The sequence below is a fragment of the Pelophylax lessonae genome (genome assembly GCF_965119305.1).
Source record: "Pelophylax lessonae genome assembly, chromosome: 3".
Taxonomy (NCBI): Eukaryota; Metazoa; Chordata; class Amphibia; order Anura; family Ranidae; genus Pelophylax; species Pelophylax lessonae.
This window is the reverse complement of record NC_138770.1, coordinates 402,796,465-402,816,496: the sequence shown is the minus strand read 5'-3', so window position 1 is coordinate 402,816,496 and position 20,032 is coordinate 402,796,465. Positions and strand designations below refer to the sequence as shown.

Below are 20,032 nucleotides of genomic sequence, written 5' to 3'. Positions count from 1 at the left end.
AAAAAAGCCTTGTAAGGCTCCTTTCACACGGGCGTTCAGTTTTTTATGCCCGATCAGTTCCTTTTTTTTTTTTTTTTTTTGAAATGGACACGGATGACACTTGTGTTATCCGGTCCGTATGTCCGTTTTTCATCCCATCCGCTTGAAGATGAAAAACGGACATAATGTATCTCTATGTAAATACGGATGTGAGCGGATGACACCACTGACATCCGTTTTTGCATCCGTTAAGAAAAAATAGGGTTCTCTTCCGTTCAAAAAAACGGAACTGACAAAAAACGGATGTCAGCGGATGATCATCCGCTGACATCCGTATTTACATAGAGATACATTATGTCCGTTTTTCATCCGCAAATGGATGGGATGAAAAACGGACATATGGAACGCCCGTGTGAAAGGACCCTAAGGCTGGTTTACCTGTCTAGCAAAAAACATGCTCTGTCCTCCATGTAAACAAATGCTTAGATGCTGGTCATGTGATTTTTTTTTTTTTTTTTTTTTTTTTTTTTTTTTTTATGATTTAATGGGTTGAAATTTCAGCCATGAACCAATGATTATCTATCTCTGCATTAACATCAGTCTGCTAAGCCTCTTCAGCTTAGATTATATGATCAGGAGCACCTGTGCTCTTTGTTAAGCAGCGATCTGAATCTCCTCCCAAATGTACAAAACATTTTAGGATGAAATCTGTCAACCATTTATTTTGCTAGCAAATATAAAAGGAATCATTCACCATTACATGATTTGACTGTGAATATGAGCATAGTTGAGACCTTCCAAACTGCTCCTGGAATATCTACATCACGCATACCAGGAGGTGATTTCTGAGATCTCAGACATGAGCAAGAGACTTGTGCTGTCTGTGCTTGTGCTGGGTCCTACAACACATCCTGGCCTAGGCCAGAACTTAATGAGCCAAAAAATTTTTACTTTTTACTATTACTATTTTTTACTTTCCTTTGTTGCGCCTCTGTCAAGTTTTTATTTTTTTCTATCTGTGATTTAAGGTTTGAAAAACTAGGGCAAGAAGCAAGAGAAAAGCTCCACTGTGGAGATCTATTTAGTAAAACAACCTGAGAGGAAACCCTTCCCTACTGTATCCAAAGCGTATAGTTTTAGTTGGAGTTCTAGGCTAAGCTCGTTTTCATGGAAGTTTCTGGAGCAAAAAATTGCTGATAAATTTTCTATTTTACTCTTGTAGATAGCCAAAATTAAGTGAGGTAGTGCAATAATCATTGATTTTATACAAAGTGTGAATGTTAATTCTTTTATGTTTATTTTTTCTAAAGCGCCCTCACAAGGCCACAGCAGAAGAGATGACCAAGTATCACAGTGATGAATACATTAAGTTTCTTCGATCGATAAGACCAGACAATATGTCCGAATACAGCAAACAAATGCAAAGATGTGAGTTCACATTTGTTATGATACAGAATAAAGACGTTTAAAGATCCACTATAGTGAAAAATAGTGTGGTTCCTCTACGAGGTTAATGCCCTGTATTATTCGACTTGATAACCTTTTCTTCCCGCATGCTTTAAGTGTATGTCATGCTAAAACATTTTTTACTAGTTTTGGATAGAGTGGGTGGGGGGAAATCAGAGTTACTGTTAGGCTTTTGCTGCTCTCTGAGGCTCCGTTAGAGATTTACCTTGTCTGTCCTGCTTTCACCAGACAGAAAGTGTGATAAAATCTGTAATGGGGACACTGATAGAAACTAAAATCTAAAGGGTTTTAACCGCCTCCTACTCTACTGTCCCTGTTACTGTCTTGCCTCTTGAAGCGTTAGCATGACAGGAAGACTAAATTTCTCGAATGGAGCCCCAGAGCGCAGTAAAAAATGCAATCCAAAATAAGAAGAAAAAAAGTTTTGGCCTGGACATATTTATTTTTCTGCACGTTTTACATGTGGACTAAGCTGTCAGAATAAAGTGGGGTACACACTATGAGAAAATCGGGCCATTTTCCTCGCTGTTTCACAGCAAGTCGAAACCGATGAATTAAAATTTTTACGAAAATGCTCGTACGACAAATGCCTTTGTTTATTGTTTCTGATCAAGAGCAGTCTTTCTTTTCTGATTTTTCTTGTACAAAAATCGTACGAAAACAGTACACTAAATGAAAATCGTTTTTTTTTTTTTTCTTTTCCGTACGAGAAAAATTTTGGAGTTTGTCCCTTTGAGAATTTTCGTATGAAAATTCAGAATCTGCTGTGGAAGGTTGTGTATACACTATACGAAAATCGTACGAAAATTCTTTGGACGAAAATCTTCGCCTGATTTTCCTCTAGTGTATACTAGCTAGCCTTAAGTTACAGGGGTTGGGAAAAAAAAAACATTTGAATCTCTCAAGGGGGGTTTTAACCTCCCTGGCGGTATTCCCAAGTATGGCTTGGGGTTAATTTTCAGTACCAAAAGCGGCAACCCCGAGCCACACTCGGGATTACTCCAGAATCACACTCGCCTTCCCTGCGATTCCCCCGCCGTCCTCCCCTTCATCCTCAGTCTCTCCCCGCTCTGTGCACGGCCGATTGCCGGCACTTGCCTTCCGGGTTCCCTCCCTGCGATCTTTGTGACGCAGCCGGGTGGAACCGGCGGCAAATTCAAAAGTGTAAAAACACTAAATGACATGATACAAAACTGTGATCTTAACGGATTATCATGCCATTTCAGCACAGGATTTCACCTGGTGACTTTTCCAGTGCCCTGCCTGTGCTTTTCCAGTGCTTTGTGCCTGCACAATTTTGAATGAACATGGTGTCCAAAAAGCGTTTTTTTTGCGCAAAATCGCTTTTAGACGAACTGGAAAACAGCGATAGCGAAACTGAGTTACTTGAAGAACTGAGCGATAGCGATTCGTGGGAAAATTTGTCACCCGGTATGGAAACTGACGACAGCGATGATTTCTGATGTCTTTCTGGCACATAGCTCCTTTGGAAGAATCATTTGATATACTTCCCAAATTCCACAAGCTATGTGCCAGAAAGAGACATCAGAATCGTCACTGTCGTCCCTTTCCGTACCTGATGACGAACCGGAAGACAGGTGTGGGAGCACACAGTGGAAGGAGGGCGGGGGAGGACGGCGGGGGATCGCAATGGAAGGTGAGTTTTTTAAAATCTAAAACAGATTTCTATGCAAAACAATGTACCGCTTTTAGCACAGAAATCTGGACATAATCAGACCGCCAGTGAGGTTAATGGACCCATTTTATTCATGTTGGTTTTTAAACTTTTTTTTTTTTTCTTCCAAAAGAAAAAAAAAACTGCTGCTGTAACTATTTAGATGAAGTTTGGCTTTAAATTTTGTCTTTTACTAAAAGTTCATCCAAAACTACTTGTCCACCTACGTACATCATCAACTCTGTCCACAGGGTGACAACCCTGTTACAGGAATTATTATTATTATTATTATTATTATACAGGATTTATGTAGTGCCAACAGTTTGCGCAGTGCTTTACAAAATAAAAGCAGACATTACAGTTACAATACAGTTACAATACAATCTGGTACAAGAGGAATCCAAGGGCTCTGCTTGTTAAAGCCTAAAATCTAAGAACTATAAGCACAATTTTTTATTTTGGATAGAGCAAGGGAGGGTTATAACCCCTGTGAGATTTTTTTTTTTTTTTTTTTTTGCCATCTGTGTCCCATTGCAGACATTTTCCTTAATTTCCTGTTCCATAGTCAAACAGGAAGTGAGAGGAAATCCCTACAAATTATGGGAATTCCTTGGGGACCCCCAGGTCATCGTAACTAATGTCCTAATTGGAAGATGTCCCCTCTATTACTTTTCTGGGGACAACCTAAAGTTTGGAATTTTTCTTTTACTTTCACTTTCAATAATCATGATAAATGGGGCAAATAGAGAGATGGGAAGCTCTCTAACGGGGGCACAGACAGTAATAAAAAGGGACCCCCCATTCTAATCCCTGTCCGCTCTCCAAAACTAAGAAAAATGTTTTGCTTTTAGTTCTAGGTGTGGCAAACCAAACACTGCTCATGTTACTAAAGCTGGGTACACTCGGGCGGAAAATGGTTGGTTCAGCAGGAACCACTTGACTATCGGCCCAGGTGTACAACTCCCTGCCTGACCGAAGCCAGTCTCACAATGACTTCTGACAAACTGGCATGCTGGAAAACCAGCATCCGATCAACAATCACAGCCAATGGGTGCGAGCGCTGATTAGTGTGTTCTAACGGAGGGGGGGGCAGGGGGCAGTCCCCCTGTCAGAACACAATAGCTCAGCGGGAGTGATCGCTGTACTAAAGTCACTTGTGTTAGTACGGCGATTCTTAAGTTTTCGTTTTTTTTTTTTTTTCTTCGTTCAGCCTGCTGGGGTAAACAAGCCTATAGTTTGTTAGCTTGAATTTACCCTGCATTAGAGTGTAGGGATGACATACAGTGGATATAAAAAGTCTACACAACCCTGTTAAAATGTCAGGGTATTGTACTGTAAAAAAAACGAGACAAAGCTAAATCTTTTTCCACCTTTAATGTGACCTATAAACTGTACCACTCAATTGAAAAACAAACTGAAATCTTTGGGGGAGGGGGGGAGGGATAAAAATAAACTAAAATAATGTGGTTGCATAAGTGTGCACACCCTCTTAGAACTGGTGATGTAGCGGTGTTTAGAATTGGGTAATCACATTCAAACTCCTGTTAAGTTGGGAGTCAGTACACACCTACCCTCCATTTACAGTGCCTCTGATTATCCCCAAATAAAGTTCAGCTGTTCTAGTAGGTCTTTCCTGTCATTTTTTTAGTCACATCCTACAGCAAAAGCCATGGTCTGCAGAGAGCTTCTGAAGCATCAGAGGGATTGTTTCAGGTATCAGTCAGGAGAAGGGTACAAAATAGTTTCTAAGGCATTAGATATACCATGGAACACAGTGAAGACAGTCATGTAGTGGAGAAAATGTGACACAACAGTGACATTACCAAGAACTGGATGTCCCTCCAAAATGGATGACGAGAAGAAAACTGGTCAGGGAGGCTGCCAAGAGGCTACAGCAACATTAAAGGAGCTGCAGGAATATCTGGTAAGTACTGGCTGTGTGGTATATGTGACAACAATCTCCTGTATTCTTCATATGTCTGGGCTATGGGGTAGAGTGGTAAGACGGAAGCCTTTTCTTTCATAGAAAAACATCCAGGCCCAGCTAAATTTTGCAAAAACTCATCTGAAGTCTCCCAAAAACATGTGGGAAAATGTGTTATGGTCTGATGGAAACCAAGGTTGAACTTTTTGCCCATAATTCCAAAAGATATTTTTGGTGCAAAAACACTGCATATCACCAAAAGAACACCATACCCACAGTGAAGCATGGTGGTGGCAGCATCATGCTTTAGGGCTGTTTTACTTAAGCTGGGACAGAGACCTTGGTCAAGGTAGTGGAAATTATGAACAGTTCCAATTACCAGTCAATATTGGCACAAAACCTTCAGGCTTCTGCTAGAAAGCAGAACATCAAGAGGAGCTTCATCTTTCAGCATGAAAATGACCCAAAGCATACATCCAAATCAACAAAAGAATGGCTTCACCAGAAGATGATTAAATGTTTGGAACGGCCCAGCCATAGCCCGGACCTGAATCCAATTTTAAAAATCTGTGGGGTGATCTGAAGAGGGCTGTACATAGGAGATGCCCTTACAATCTGACAGATTTGGTGTTTTTGCAAAGAAGAATCTGCAAATATTGTCAGGCCAAGATGTGCCATGCTGATACTCATACCCAAAAAGACGAAGTGCTGCAATAAAATCAAAAGATGCTTCAACAAAGTGTTAGTTTAACCAGTTCCCGACCGGCCGCCGCCTATTTACTGCGGCAATGTGGCTCTGCTGCACAAATCTATGTAGGTTTACGTCTGTCGTGAGCAGGCAGCTAGGGGGCAAGCGCGCGCCTGTGGCGGCGGCACGCTCCCACCCCCACTCGGCAGCAGGGAAGCCGATGCATGTGTCAGGCAGCTAAGATTGCCGCCTGACACCCGCGATCATTCCCCTCTGAGAGAGAACGGTTCGCTGTTGTAAACACAACTGACCGTTCTTCTCCCAGAAATGATCATAGAGCCCCTGTGATCCTTCTATATAGGATCACAGGTCTGTATGATCATTTCAGAAGCCACGCCCCCCCCCCAGTTAGAATCTCTCCCCCTAGGCTCACATTTAACCCCTTGATCACCCACAATGTTAACCCCTTCCCTGCCAGTGTCATTATTACAGTAACGGTGCATATTTTTAGCACCGATTACTGTAGTAATGTCACTGGTCCCCCCCAAAAGGGTCAAAAATGTCAGTCGGGTCCGATCTGTCCGCCGCAATGTCGCAGCCACGCTAAAAATAAGATTGCTGCCATTACTAGTAAAAAAAAAACAATAAAAATTACATAAATTTTTCCCGTAGTTAGACGCGCAAACCAATCAAAATACACTTATTGCGGCAACCATATTTTCATTTTGTATTTTTACTTCCCTCCACCTAAAAGATTTCAGTTTGTTGCTCAATTGAGTTGTACAGTTTGTAGGTTCTGAAATGATTTATCTTTGTCACGTTTTTTTACATCACAGAAACCTGACATTTCAACAGTGTAGACTTTTTATGTCCACTGTAGTCCTATTTCCATTAAAGCTCTGATGTGTGCCTGTACAGGCAAATGTAGATTTTAAGCCCTGATAACATCATGTCACCTATACTCTTTGCCACACTCCATGAAGGCTACTTCTCCAGATGAGGATTTGCTGTAAACTTCTGTGAAGCTTGGCCACCTGTTTAAGAGGGATAGTGCTGCCAAACCTATTCCTCCTGCTTTGCTACAAAAAGGATGCATTAGAGCGATGTTGAATGTGTTCCATAGAGGACTGCTGGTTTCCAAGAAGTTTACTGGCTGTGTTCACAGCCAGCCGGTCACCTTTGTTCATGTCCCATAAAAAATTACCATTATTTGAAAAATAGGCATTCTGTCCAGTGCTAACCCTTGGTTCTGTTATAGTGATGAATTTTCCAGTCCTGGTCAACAGCTTCCTGAGAAAGAATAGTGCCTATTACTGCCAAAAGTAAAAAGAATGTAGCATGGTATCTAAATTGCATTTCATAAATAATATTAGGCATGTTTCTTTGCTTCTGTTTAGTCAATGTTGGTGAGGACTGTCCGGTGTTTGATGGCCTTTTTGAGTTCTGTCAGCTTTCCACTGGAGGCTCTGTAGGTAAGGTCTTTTTTATTTATTTTTTTTATTTCTAGAAGTTTAAAAGATGTGCATGTAGATTTTTGATAGAGTGACTGTTAGAAAAACCTTACATGACCATCAATTCCATAGAGTTCATTAGTCTCTAAAAGCATCAGTCACAGATCTTGCTGCTTCTCTCAATAATCGGAGATCAAGCAGAAGCAAGAGTAGAAACCGACAAAGGTGCAGAAAAATTGGTAAAACTTGAAGAATGTACTCCAAATTAAAATATGACACTTCACACAAGGTTAGTAGTCTTCAGTAGGGATCGACCGATTATCGACAATGCCAATATATCGGGGGCCGATATGCACTTTCCCAGATATATCGGAATCGGCCCCTGAGGTTACTGATATTGCCGATGTATTCCAGGAAAGTGCTGTACCGGAGTGATGCCTGCAGCTAGAGGCATCACCCTGGTACCGGTGTCCATAGCCGATGGTCGGCTGTTCTGTAATGACAGCCGATGTGGCTGAGAAACTACTCGGTTGTTATTACAAGGAGCGGGGAGGGGGGGGGGGTGATAATGGTGATGATGAGCAGCACTCCAGGAAACTTTTGATTGCAGCTCAGTAAAACCACTGCTTAACAAGCCAGTAACACGTTTCACACAACATGCACTTACTCATAATGCTACATATAATAATATAACGCTATAAATTCTTTGCAAGTGTGATATTATTTTAGTTTGTAATTCTTCAAGTATTAACCCTTTTCCTGCACACTTGTCTGTTTCCACTTATGCTATGGAATGATTGTGTCTACAGTAGTTTGCATAGAACATGACAAGCCAAAAGCATTTAAAAACTCTCTCATTGTAGTTTTTGTGATTTTATGAACTGTAACACTCTTATTTTCAGCTGGTGCTGTAAAACTGAACAGACAGCAAACTGACATGGCAGTAAACTGGGCAGGAGGGCTTCATCATGCAAAAAAATCTGAAGCATCTGGGTTTTGTTATGTGAATGACATTGTACTTGCCATCCTTGAACTCCTAAAGTAAGTGTCTGCGTATGTATGTTCTGTAAAATTAAAAAACAAAAAGTCCTGATCTGTTGGCTTGTCCTGTGGCAGTAGCTCAAAACTCAAATCCAGAGTGTCAGTATAGCAGTATGCAACCAATATTTTCATTAGGAGATATTAAAACCTCCAACTTTATATCGAATCAGTGTATTGCAGCTTCTCCACCCCCAGCTCTTTAAACCCCTTATGCAGCTGAGAACAGAGATTGTGATCACTTATAAAAAAGGTAGGTGTGTGTGTGTGTGTGTGTGTGTGTGTGTGTGTGTGTACACTGCTAAAAAAAAAATTAAAGAAACACTTTAAAAATTCATCTGATGTCAATGGGGAAAATATCATGCTGGATATCTATATTGATATAGAGTGGGTATTGTGTTAGGTACAAAAGGATGGAAATGAAAATGATCAACCTACAGAGGGCTGAATTCAAAGACACCCCGAAAATAAAGTTGAAAAAATTATGCAGCAGGCTATTCCATTTTGCTGAAATTTCATTGCAGCTACTCAAAACGGTACTCAGTAGATTGTGTGGCCCCCACATGCTTGTATGCGTGCCTGACCATGTCAGAGCATGCTCCTAATGAGATGACAGCTGGTGTCCTGGGGGTATTTCCTCCCAGATCTGGACCAGGGCATCACTGAGCTCCTGAACAGACTAAGGTGCAACCTGGTGGCGTCGGATGAAACATTATGTCCCAGAGGTGTTCTATTGGTTTTAGGTCAGGCTGGGGGCCATTCAATGGTAATTCCTTCATTCTCCAGGAACTGGCTGCATACTCTCGCCACATGAGGCCGGACATTGTCGTGCACCAGGAGGAACCCAGGATCCACTGCCCAACCATAGGGTCTGACAATGTGTCCATGGGAGTTTATCCCAATACCTAATGGCAGGATGCCCTTGTCTAGCCTGTAAAGGTCTGTGCATCCCTCCATGGATATGCCTCCCCAAATCAACACTGACCAACCACTAAACCGATCATGCTGAATGATACAGGCAGCATAATGTTCACCATGGCTTCTCCACACCCTTTCACGTCTGTCACGTGCTCAGGGTAATCCTGCTCTCATCTGTGAAAAGCACAGGGCGCCAGTGGTGGACCTGCCAATTCTGGTGTTCAATGGAAAATGCTGCACAGGGCCCACTAGAGGACGTCGGGCCCTCAGGCCACCTTCATGAAGTCTGTTTTTGATTGGTCGGAGCCATTCACACCCGTGGCCTGCTTGGAGGTCATTTTGTAGGGCTCTGGCAGTGTTCATCCTGTTCCTCCTTGCACAAAGAAGCAGATACCGGTTCTGCTGATGGGTTCAGGACCCTCTATGGCCCTGTCCAGCTCTCCTAGAGTAACTGACTGTCTCCTGAAATCTCCTCCATGCTCTTGAGACTGTGCTGGGAGACACTGCAAACCTTCTGGCAATGGCGCATATTAATGTGCCATCCTGGAGGAGTTGGACTGCCTATGCAACCTCCTGTAGGGTCCAGGTATTGCCTCTTGTTACCAGTAGTGACAATGACCCTAGCCAAATGCAAAACTAGTGAAAAACAGTCAGAAAAGATAAGTAGGGAAATAAAATGTCAGTGGCCTCCATCTGTAAAACCATTCCTGTTTTTTTGGAGGTTGTCTCATTGTTGCCCATCTAGTGCACCTTTTAATTTCATTAATCCCAAAGCAGCTGAAACTGATTAACAACCCCCTCTCCTACTTAGCTGACCAGATCAATATCACATTTTCCCAGTTTAATTGATTTGCTATACTCATTAAAAAGTGTTCCTTTTATTTTTTTGAGCTGAGCAGTGTGTATTTACCAGCTTTAACTCTTCTGGAAAGGCTGTCCATAAGGTTTAGGAGTGTGTCTGGGAATGTTTGACCATTCTTCCAGAAGCACATTTGTGTGATCTGGCACTTATGTTGGACGAGAAGGCCTGACTCGCAGTCTCTGCTTTAATTTATCCCAATTTATCCCAAAGGTGTTCTATCGGGTTGAGGTCAGGTCTCTGTGCAGGCCAGTCAAGTTCCTCCACCCCAAACTCGCTCAATCTCTATGGACCTTGCTTAGTGCACTGGTGCCTTCCCATGTACACCAGCTTGTCATTCTTGCCTGGATCTTTTTTTTTTTTTTTTTTTTTTTTTTTTTTTTTTTTTTGTGGCTGGTTTGCGTTAGGATCCTGTTCTTTTTGGGATTGTCCCCAGTTTCTTGTTTTGTTGACTACATCAGGTTGTTGGTCCTTTCTTCCTGTTTGAAATTGTATTCTTTTTAATGAATTTTGGTCAATTTTTGCTAGCTCAGGTGTGGTGTTACCTTCTGTGTGAAGTCATCCCCTCTGATGGCAGCCTTCTCCATGGTGGTCTGAATTATCATGTTGATCCTCTGTGCTCTTCCTTTTGGGTCATGTTGGCATGTTCCCCTTTCTTTTGAGGTTGGTCCCACCTTTTCTTTTTAGATTCACCTTTTGGTCCTTCAGGCGGCACTCAGTCTTTCCAGTGCAGCCTCAAGTTTTTTTTTTTGCTTTTTCCTGCCCCCTTAATTTGAATGGTTTTGAACGTCCTGACTGTATCTGAATTCCTGTGTCACTCAATGGACGACAAAGAAAAAAGGAATTTTGTACTTACTGTAAAAATCCATTTCTTGGAGTCCTTTGAGGGACACCGTTCCCCCTTGTCTTTGTTAGGCTCCTTAGGTACGCTTTACCACAAATCAAAGACCTGCTTGGTAAAAGAGAATTATACCAAAGGCTGCCTTATGATTTTGTGTTTTGTTTGCCACTTTCCAATCCTCCGGTAGGCATTAGTATTATTGAGATGTACTCTAATTCCTGTGTCCCTTTTTAATATACTCCAGTGGGTGGATTTTATCTGAAGTAAATAAATCCCATTAGTGTGCAATATGTGAGACTAGGTACCCTTTTTTTTTTTTTATCACTACAATAGTAAATTTAAGAAGTCTATGCATAAAACATTTATGCCCATGTGACAAACTTTTACACAATCAGGGCGAAAATTGCCGTACTTCTTATGTGCGTTCCTATACACTTACAGTCATCGCCACCTAATTGCTATAATGCTTCCCCCTTCCGGGGTAAAAATGTATTGTGGCCACTAGATGGCACTGTTGATGTAGGCATCACACAGTAGAGTAAGTACAGCAATTTTCACACTGTCACGTCTACTCAACGAACGCTATATACATAAACCCCTAAGTGTTAGAAGTCTGAAAATTCCGTAGTATATAATCATAAAAATTGGGCACAGCAAGTAAAAATGTGGAAATTATTTGAATAGACTTAAGACTTTTACAATCAGTACTTATATTTAGTGTCTTGCAAACCACTATTACTGATGTCAAATCTATTTCTGTAGATACCACCAAAGAGTGTTATACATTGACATAGATATTCACCATGGTGATGGTGTTGAAGAGGCTTTCTATACCACAGATCGGGTCATGACCGTTTCATTCCACAAATATGGGGAATATTTCCCTGGCACCGGAGATCTCCGAGTAAGTTTTTCTTTACTTTTCATAAATTAATATAGCAATATTGTGATTCAACTTTTGTTTGATATAGTGCAGTGAACATTCCAATCACATTGAATTGGGCCTGGTTACATAAGATGATTGGCACTTTTCCAATGTCAAGGCATAATGGCTCCAGCATACTTTGAAAAGAAATAGGAAGTGCAACCTGATGGAAAGAAGGACAAATGCATGCATAGTACAGTTCATCACTTCTCTTTATTTTGCTTCCTAAACAGGCTCTTTTATCTAGTTTAATAAAATAAAATCTTTAATGAATAATTCTGTCCATCACTTTCACATGTGGGTGGGGAAGAGCTCTCAGCCCTCTATATAAGCTCCAAGTTGTGACCTACACTCTCTCTACGTTCCTAGCAGACAGTTTGAAAGGAGTTAAAGCACTTCTACTTCTATTCAAGTCTATGGTAATGTGGCGCAACCATGCCAGCATGAGGTTGTGGCACGGTAGTACATTACAGTTAATAGGCATTTGTAGTGCAGCGTTTGGGGGAGTCTCTTTAACGCTTATCAAACGCAAATATTAACACTATAGGTGCGTTTGATCAGCATCAGTATTTTGAGGGTGAACAGCCCCCTAAAAGGCTTTTCTGAATTTTTTTTCTTACACTTTTCCAGGATATTGGAGCTGGAAAAGGCAAGTATTATGCTGTCAATTTCCCAATGAGGGATGGAATTGATGATGAATCATACGGACAAATATTTAAGCCAGTAAGTATCTTTGGATTCAGATTTTTCCATTTTTTAAAAACAACTGCAGGCAAGACAAAAAAATGATATAATATACTGTATGTAATGTGTTTGTGTTATTTTAGTAATTGGGTGATGCTTTTGGATAACAAAGTTTTCGCCTGCAACAGGAAGGAAGCCTGTCTAGGAATGGATACTGCTCCTGTTTCATTTAATGTAATAACCTGAGTTCATTGTAGTCAGCCACTAGACGAATGCTTGTTTATAATGAGGGTATGGGGACATTAGGGGGGAAGAAAAATGTATCTGGACCTTCAGCTTGGGGACTAATGCAGCTCACAGTGAAGGTAAAACATTAGGTACACAAGTTTTTTTTATTTTTATATTGACAGTTCTCTTTTCTCTTACATCCTCTGACATTCGCAGCCCATTGAGTATTCCATTGCTATTGGGTAATGTGCCCTCTCTGCAGGAGCAGGCTAGGCAGCAAGAAACTAGAGGGCACATTACCCAATGGTGAAGGAATACTGAACGGACTGTGACTGTCAGAGGACTCAGAGAAAATAATTTTACAGTGCTTACAAAAATTCTATTTTTGTTACCTAGCATTTATTCTTGTTTGCTGTATATAATGAATATGATCCCAGATAATTTTCTTTTCCCACATAGATAATTTCCAAAGTAATGGAGATGTACCAGCCCAGCGCAGTGGTTTTACAGTGTGGTGCCGATTCATTGTCTGGAGATCGCCTTGGGTGTTTCAATCTAACAGTAAAGGGTAACTAAGATTTCCAGTTTTGTAATGATTTTCAGCATCTACAGGGCTTTTGGAATTTGACTTCTAAAAATGTATTTTCCATATGGTTCATAGATTGTTCTAAATAGACACAGGCAGCATACAGCATAATTTGCTTCATTAATGTCCTACTTTCAATTTAGTGGTGATTTAATTCTACATTAACCATTTGGCAAATGTCATCTGTAAATTAACACTCCTCATTATGCCTCGTATTGAAGCAACATTAAAGGGGTTGTAAACCTTTGTGGTTTTTTTATTTCATTAATATAATAAACAGGCTTCTGCTTACCTGCTCTGTGCAATGGTATTGCACAGAGCGACCCACAATCCTCCTCTTTTGGAGCTCTCCACCAGCACTCTAGGCACACATGTGGGTGCGCTCCCAAGCCCTTCTGTATGCATCCAAAGACACACACAGTTTGGGCCTGCCCATTGCTTTGTGTTCACAGGATCTGGTTGAAGGCATCAGAATACATCAATGAAAGGGGGTGACTAATGCAGGGTATTTTTATTCAGGGAAAGGGGTGTTATTGGCTCAACACTCTCTCTGGAAGACATGCAATATATTTTATAGATGGGGAGGGAGCAAATGGGCTTGGCTTAAATATTGCAATAGGAACACCCAAAATTCCAACTTATAATATAACTAAAGTCAAAGTGTTTTTTTTTTTTTTTTTTTTTTTGGATAGAGTGGAGAGTGCCTAGAACACCTGTCAGGTTTTTATTGCTGTCTGTGCCTCTATTGGGAGATTCACCCTCTCGATTTGTTTATTTTAATGTTGCTATTGATTATGAAAGTAAAAGAAAATCTTAAACTTTGGGATAACACGAAAATGTGCTGGTGACCCTGATGACACCCTGTAATTCACTCACTTTGGGGGGGATTTTCTCTCAGGTCTGCTTTGACTATGGGACAGGAAGTAGCAAAAGGCTCCCCAATAGGACACAGCGAAAATAAAACCTGATTGGGGCTATAACCCTTCCTTACGCTATACAAAATGGGGAAAAAAAGTTTTACCTATAGTTCTACTTGAAGGGTTAAAGCTCACAGGCAAGAACAGTACAGCTGGGATTTTATTTAGAATAATTTAGCATTTCTTATGGAAAGCAAAGAAAAATATTTACAGAGGAACCAAGAGACCAGCGTCTTTTAGTGCCGGTTCACATTTATTGCGATGCGGGAACGCTGCGAATATGCAGCATGTTCCCACATCGCATCCGCACCCCTGGCAGTTCACACTGCTATATGCAATACGCTGGGGGTGTCAATTGAAAGTTAACGACACCCCCAGATCAGATCGCATATCGCAGTGCGATCTGAAAGTTCGTACAGAATTGGATCGCACAAGTGTGAACCACCATGCGATATGATTCTGCTGCGGACTAAAAAAAGTGTCCTGTGCAAGTTTTAGTGCGATTGCGGTGCGAATTCAGCCATACAAACTGTATGGCTGAATTTGCACCGCACAAAGATCTCATGTAATTTTAGGAGCAGTGCGCTCCGAATTACATGTGATCTCTGATCGCCGAAATGTGAACCGGCACTTATACCTCATGAGACTTCCTTAAGCTGATCGCTGCGTAGAATGCACCGTTTACCTTTTTCCAGTTGTAATAGTCCTGACATTGCCATCAAAACCTCCCAATGCTCCAATCCCTAAACTGACCGCATGGACAACACCTAACCATGACGTGTAATGGTGCCCAGGCATGACTGCATGCCACACGGGACTGCTGCATTGTGGGATTGAGCAATGCCTAGTCTGGGATTGGAGTCAGGGATATTTCGGGGCCTCTGGCATTTAAGTGTACTTGCTTTGCAGTTGGCTTAGCATTTTTGCTGCCTGAAACAGGTTTTCTTTAACAAGCAATAACAATCTTTTAATATTTATTGTTGCTTTTAATAGTTTTGTTGCATAGTTTATAAATGTATAATTAGACATGGATGAATTGCAACATTTTCAGAAGCATTTTAGAAGCATATGTGTTTTAAGATGTATTTTACTTTTCAACTTTTATACAATCAAATCTTGTTGTTTGCTCCACTGGGTGCAAAAAGTAGACTTTGTTCTTGAAATGACTTGTATTTCTCCACTAACGCATTATACTTTCTGCAGGTCATGCTAAGTGTGTTGAAGTTGTAAAGACTTTTAACTTGCCTCTACTTATGCTTGGTGGAGGTGGATATACTATTCGTAATGTTGCTCGCTGCTGGACATATGAGACTGCTGTTGCCCTGGATTGTGAAATCCCAAATGGTAGGTTTAGTTAATATGTAATTGACTTTATGTAAGCACCAAGTTTTAAAGGGTTTTTTTATGGTCAAATTTTCTTTTTATTGAATTTTTTTTTTTTTTTCGATATTTAAAATGTGAGTAAAAGTTAAGTGGGTTACAGAGACCATTATGGTCTAGGTAAAGGGAATAAAAAGAAGGGGAGAGATGACTTGGGAGTTTGCAATGGATTTAAGGTATTTATTTTCACAAATGTTATTGACTTGGAAGACATAGACAGTTTGGCGTCACTTTTCTTATTGTAGAGGTTCAGGAAAACCTACATTATGACAGGATGCCCCCAGGTTTTAAAATAATAAAAAAAAGGCTGAAGTAGAACTACAGTTGTACTGAAATTGTTTCCAAGTTAAAGCTGAAATCTGGGGTAAAAAACTACTAGCAGAGAGGTAAGCATTATAGTATTCGCATACCTGGCATGCAGGGGGTAACATAGGTCACTGAGGTCACTACTGCAGTTGTGTGGGATCTCTATACAATATTGATAGCAGCCTTGCATGCACTGTGTGAGGATGTGATCTCACAGCCATATTCATAGCAGCATTATGTGCATGTGTAGGAGTTCCTTAAATGTCACCCTGCACATCTAAGCTTATTTTATTGAGCTATGTAGCTCAGATAGTTTTCAGCCCGTAGTGAGTGGGCCTGCTGGATCCCTCCCATAGCTCTGCACAGGCTATGTCCAGCACACTGATACTGTCACAGCTAATTTTACTGAGCAATATCTGTGTTTTGCAAAGGCACTTCATGTTCACAAAGGGGCAATTGAATAATATCTTCTTTGTGGTCAGCCTTGCGTATTAATTATGTTGGTTATGTTTATCTATTTACAAATCTTGCCTTCTGTATTTGTACCTCTGTTTCTGGTGTCTGGCAGAGTATTGCTGTCGAGCAAGCAGTTGATGGCCAACTGTTTTATGCAATGAGTTGGACCAATAAACCTGCATTGAACCTAAAGTCTAATTTAGGCTGTCCATACACTTAGGTTTTTTTTTTTTTTTGTTCAGCCTACTGACTGAACGAAGAAAAAAACTAAGATTCCTCCATCCACACAAATAAGGGGATGGAGGAATTGCTCCTGCCGGGACATTGTATTTTGACAGTGGCACCAGCTGAAAAATTTTCCACCATGTCCCTTCAACAGACTTTGATGAAACTATTGACTTCCATCAAGTGGGGAAAGGCCACACACTGATCGAAATTTGAACTGGCCGAATTTCGATCAGTGTATGGCTAGCTTTATTTCGACAGCTATTTATGATAACCATTTTCAAATGTGCAAATGGGTGTATTTCCCTGTAGCAAATCCAAATGCTCTTCATCCTGCCTGCAATAAATTTACATGCAGGTATGTTGAGGCATTATATGAAAGCTATGCCATGGTAATACAGTGGGCACGTATGCATGTGTCCAAATAGCAGGAGTCTCCTTCCTTTCCCAGTGCCTTCTCTTATTTTATGAGAGTTTTACTTACTGCTGCCATACCACCTGCAGGTTAAACCTGGGTTCCAAATAGTATATCACAGGACACAGAAAACTTGATATTCATGACTACTTGGGTTATCCTGCTACCTTTTACTAGCCAAAAAATGACAGGAAACCCTGACCAGGCATAACCCCTCCCAGATCTGCCAAGGCCATTTTATAGCTAGTGTCCTAAGTGATGGATGCGCCTCCAAAGATTTTTCTTCTAAACACATAGTTATGATTTCCTAGCTTGTTTGTAACATTGGAAAGCTTTATTTATTTATTTTTTTGCCATCCTTTTGTTCTAATTCTAAGGAGAAGGTGTTTCACTGTTTTTGGATATTGTTCATAAGGTCCAAGATGCGTTTTCATCTACTATTTCTAGAATGATTGTTCAACTCATTTCTTGGGCCTATGGTATCGGGGGCAAAGTTACCCTTTTCTAAATGAAAGCCCATTCCATCATTCAGCGGCAGCAAGTCATTCTACATGTGTTTTTTTTTTTACCAGGTAGATGTTCATGCCTCTGCATGTGGCAGTTTTGTGGATAAAGGTCTTACATGAGGCTTAGTCGCGGGGTTCCCCCTGTTCTGTTTTGGGTATTTGGGCGTGTTTAGCCTTGTGGCTTTGTTGCCTACACCTCATGCTTGGTGCTTTGGGACATCCCAAGTAGCCAGGAATGTCATGTCCTCTGAGTCCTGCGATGCGATGGTTTACCTGTAAAACCCCTTTCTTGCGATGTGAGTAGATCACAGGACGCAAGGATCTTACCCTCTGTGTGTGTTCCGCATTGCTTCCTACTAAACTAAGGCTTCGCTGAGTTGGGAGGGGTTATTCATGGGTGGGGATTCTCATCTTTTTTTTGCCAAGGGTTCATTCACCTGAAGGTAACGGCAACCCAAATGGTAATGAAGCATGAAATCCTTTGAGTCTTGTGATGTATTCCAAGAAAAAGATTTTATAGGTAAACCACAAATCATAATTTTTGGTCTTGTTCTTCAGAGTGATGCAAGTCAGATTCATGATGTTGCTCCTGGAGTTATGTCTTTCATTCATGCAGAACAAAGAAAATCACATAGTGAACAAAAAGTACTGCTCAAAATAGTACTTGACATCAGAAAACTGTCACACTTTACAAATATTCTTCATTCCTAATTACCGGTTTGTGATGTATTAATCTTGCATGTCATTTATTTTTACCAGAGCTACCATACAATGATTACTTTGAATATTTTGGGCCAGATTTCAAGCTTCATATTAGCCCTTCCAACATGACCAATCAAAATACACCGGAGTACATGGAGAAAATAAAGTAAGAGGAGTCAATGCTCACTGTATATATTATCTTTTCACCTAATGTTTGCTTAATGCTTGATTCTATTAGACAAGAGGCAACCTTACTTTATTTGTATTCTTTATTTGTATTCTGTATATCCAAGTGGTGCTAAACTTTTCTGTTAAAACTTGCTGGTTGGGATGCTGGGACTTGTTATAAACACAGGAGAAGACATCATTTAGGCTGTGATTGGTCTTGTAATTTTACAGAGGCAGTAGAAATACCATTGGGAAATATTAGAAAGTTTATTTTCAAACAGATGCAAAGACCCTTCCACTACACCTGCTATTTGACGCATTTATTTATGCAGACTGGACCCAACCTGCAAATGTGTTTGAACTGTTCTCCTGTGAGAAGTTATTTGTTTAAACGGTCTGTACACACTGTGACATCATCAGTTACCCACCTTTAATGGGAAAGCTACTAGACAGGTAGAGAGTGTGTCGACCATTCAAGGATTCTACTGACAGGCATTTGGAATGCTTTCTTAAATCCTAGTTATTCTGGCAGGTTCCTCTCTTCAACCTATATTGACTGTGACCCTAATCTGTCAAACCATGGCACAATGAGTAATATTCCCTAAAAAGGATCTCTCTACTGCCAAGGTGGACCCCTTAATGGAGCGTGTGGAACAGATCTGGAGCCCGTCACTTATGTCCCACTTCCTGGGTTACCTCTCCTCCTGGTCCCCTTGCTCCAGCTATTGTGTCAACTCACTCTCTAAAGCAGTGCTCCATGCAGACCACCCCTCTTTCCCTTACAGAGATCCCCTGTCCTTAGGTCATGAAAAGCCTTTTAATGGTGTATAGTATCTCTCAACACGCATCCTCTGTTAAGGGACCAGACCCCCTGACCCACTTAGGCAACCAGGGCCAGCTCTGACTGTTCCCTACTTGTATAAGTACCTAGATCTTCCATTTTATTGGTGCGTACCTGCTATTTCTCAGAGCATTGGCACCTATTGTTCAGCCTTGTGTATTTCCTGACATCCCCTTTTGTGGAGCGCTCAGGCGACATCCTTTGGAGAGTGTCCGTTTTGTGGATCCTTGTAGTCTTCATCTTTTTAAAGAGATATTGAACCCAAAAGCAAACCTTTAGTATATTGCAGCTTATCAATTCTTAGACATGGTGTCTACATTTGTCTTCTTTTTTTAGGCTTTCTTGCTTTTATTTTCATCCGGTAAATTTGGCCAGCAAGTCGGTTGCTTATCAGCAGAAAAAGCTCTCCTGTAGATTGTGGGTGAGGTTAGCCAGCTTAGCTTCTTGCTATAAAGGTCCACAGCCTGTGTACCTTTAGGGTATCATCATCAGACTGTGAATTAACTACTCCTCACTAATAGGAGCATTAGGTGTTGGTGGACCCTCCTCCCAAGAGTTGTCTCCTTCTCTTCCTTTTAGCCCCTTTTTAATATATTAGTGCCTTGCGAAAGTATTCGGCCCCCTTGAACTTTTCGACCTTTTGCCACATTTCAGGTTTCAAACATAAAGATATAAAACTGTAATTTTTTTGTGAAGAATCAACAAGTGGGACACAATCATGAAGTGGAACGAAATTTATTGGATATTTCAAACTCGAAAAATTCAAGGGGGGCCGAATACTTTCGCAAGGCACTGTGTATGTATGAATGTATATGTATGTATGTGTGTGTATATATGTATGTGTGTGTGTGTG

At 40.9% G+C, this 20,032-nt stretch overlaps 1 protein-coding gene across 1 annotated transcript in view; it reads left to right on the top strand.

Moving 5' to 3' along the window:
- HDAC2 (histone deacetylase 2) overlaps window positions 1-20,032 on the top strand; it is a 100,604-nt gene that overhangs the window by 42,040 nt on the left and 38,532 nt on the right. The window contains exons 3-10 of the mRNA XM_082249343.1: window positions 1,290-1,407; window positions 7,131-7,205; window positions 8,087-8,225; window positions 11,603-11,744; window positions 12,396-12,488; window positions 13,137-13,245; window positions 15,384-15,524; window positions 18,228-18,336. Of these exons, the coding sequence (XP_082105469.1) occupies window positions 1,290-1,407; window positions 7,131-7,205; window positions 8,087-8,225; window positions 11,603-11,744; window positions 12,396-12,488; window positions 13,137-13,245; window positions 15,384-15,524; window positions 18,228-18,336 (926 nt within the window). The remainder of the gene's footprint in view (window positions 1-1,289; window positions 1,408-7,130; window positions 7,206-8,086; window positions 8,226-11,602; window positions 11,745-12,395; window positions 12,489-13,136; window positions 13,246-15,383; window positions 15,525-18,227; window positions 18,337-20,032) is intronic.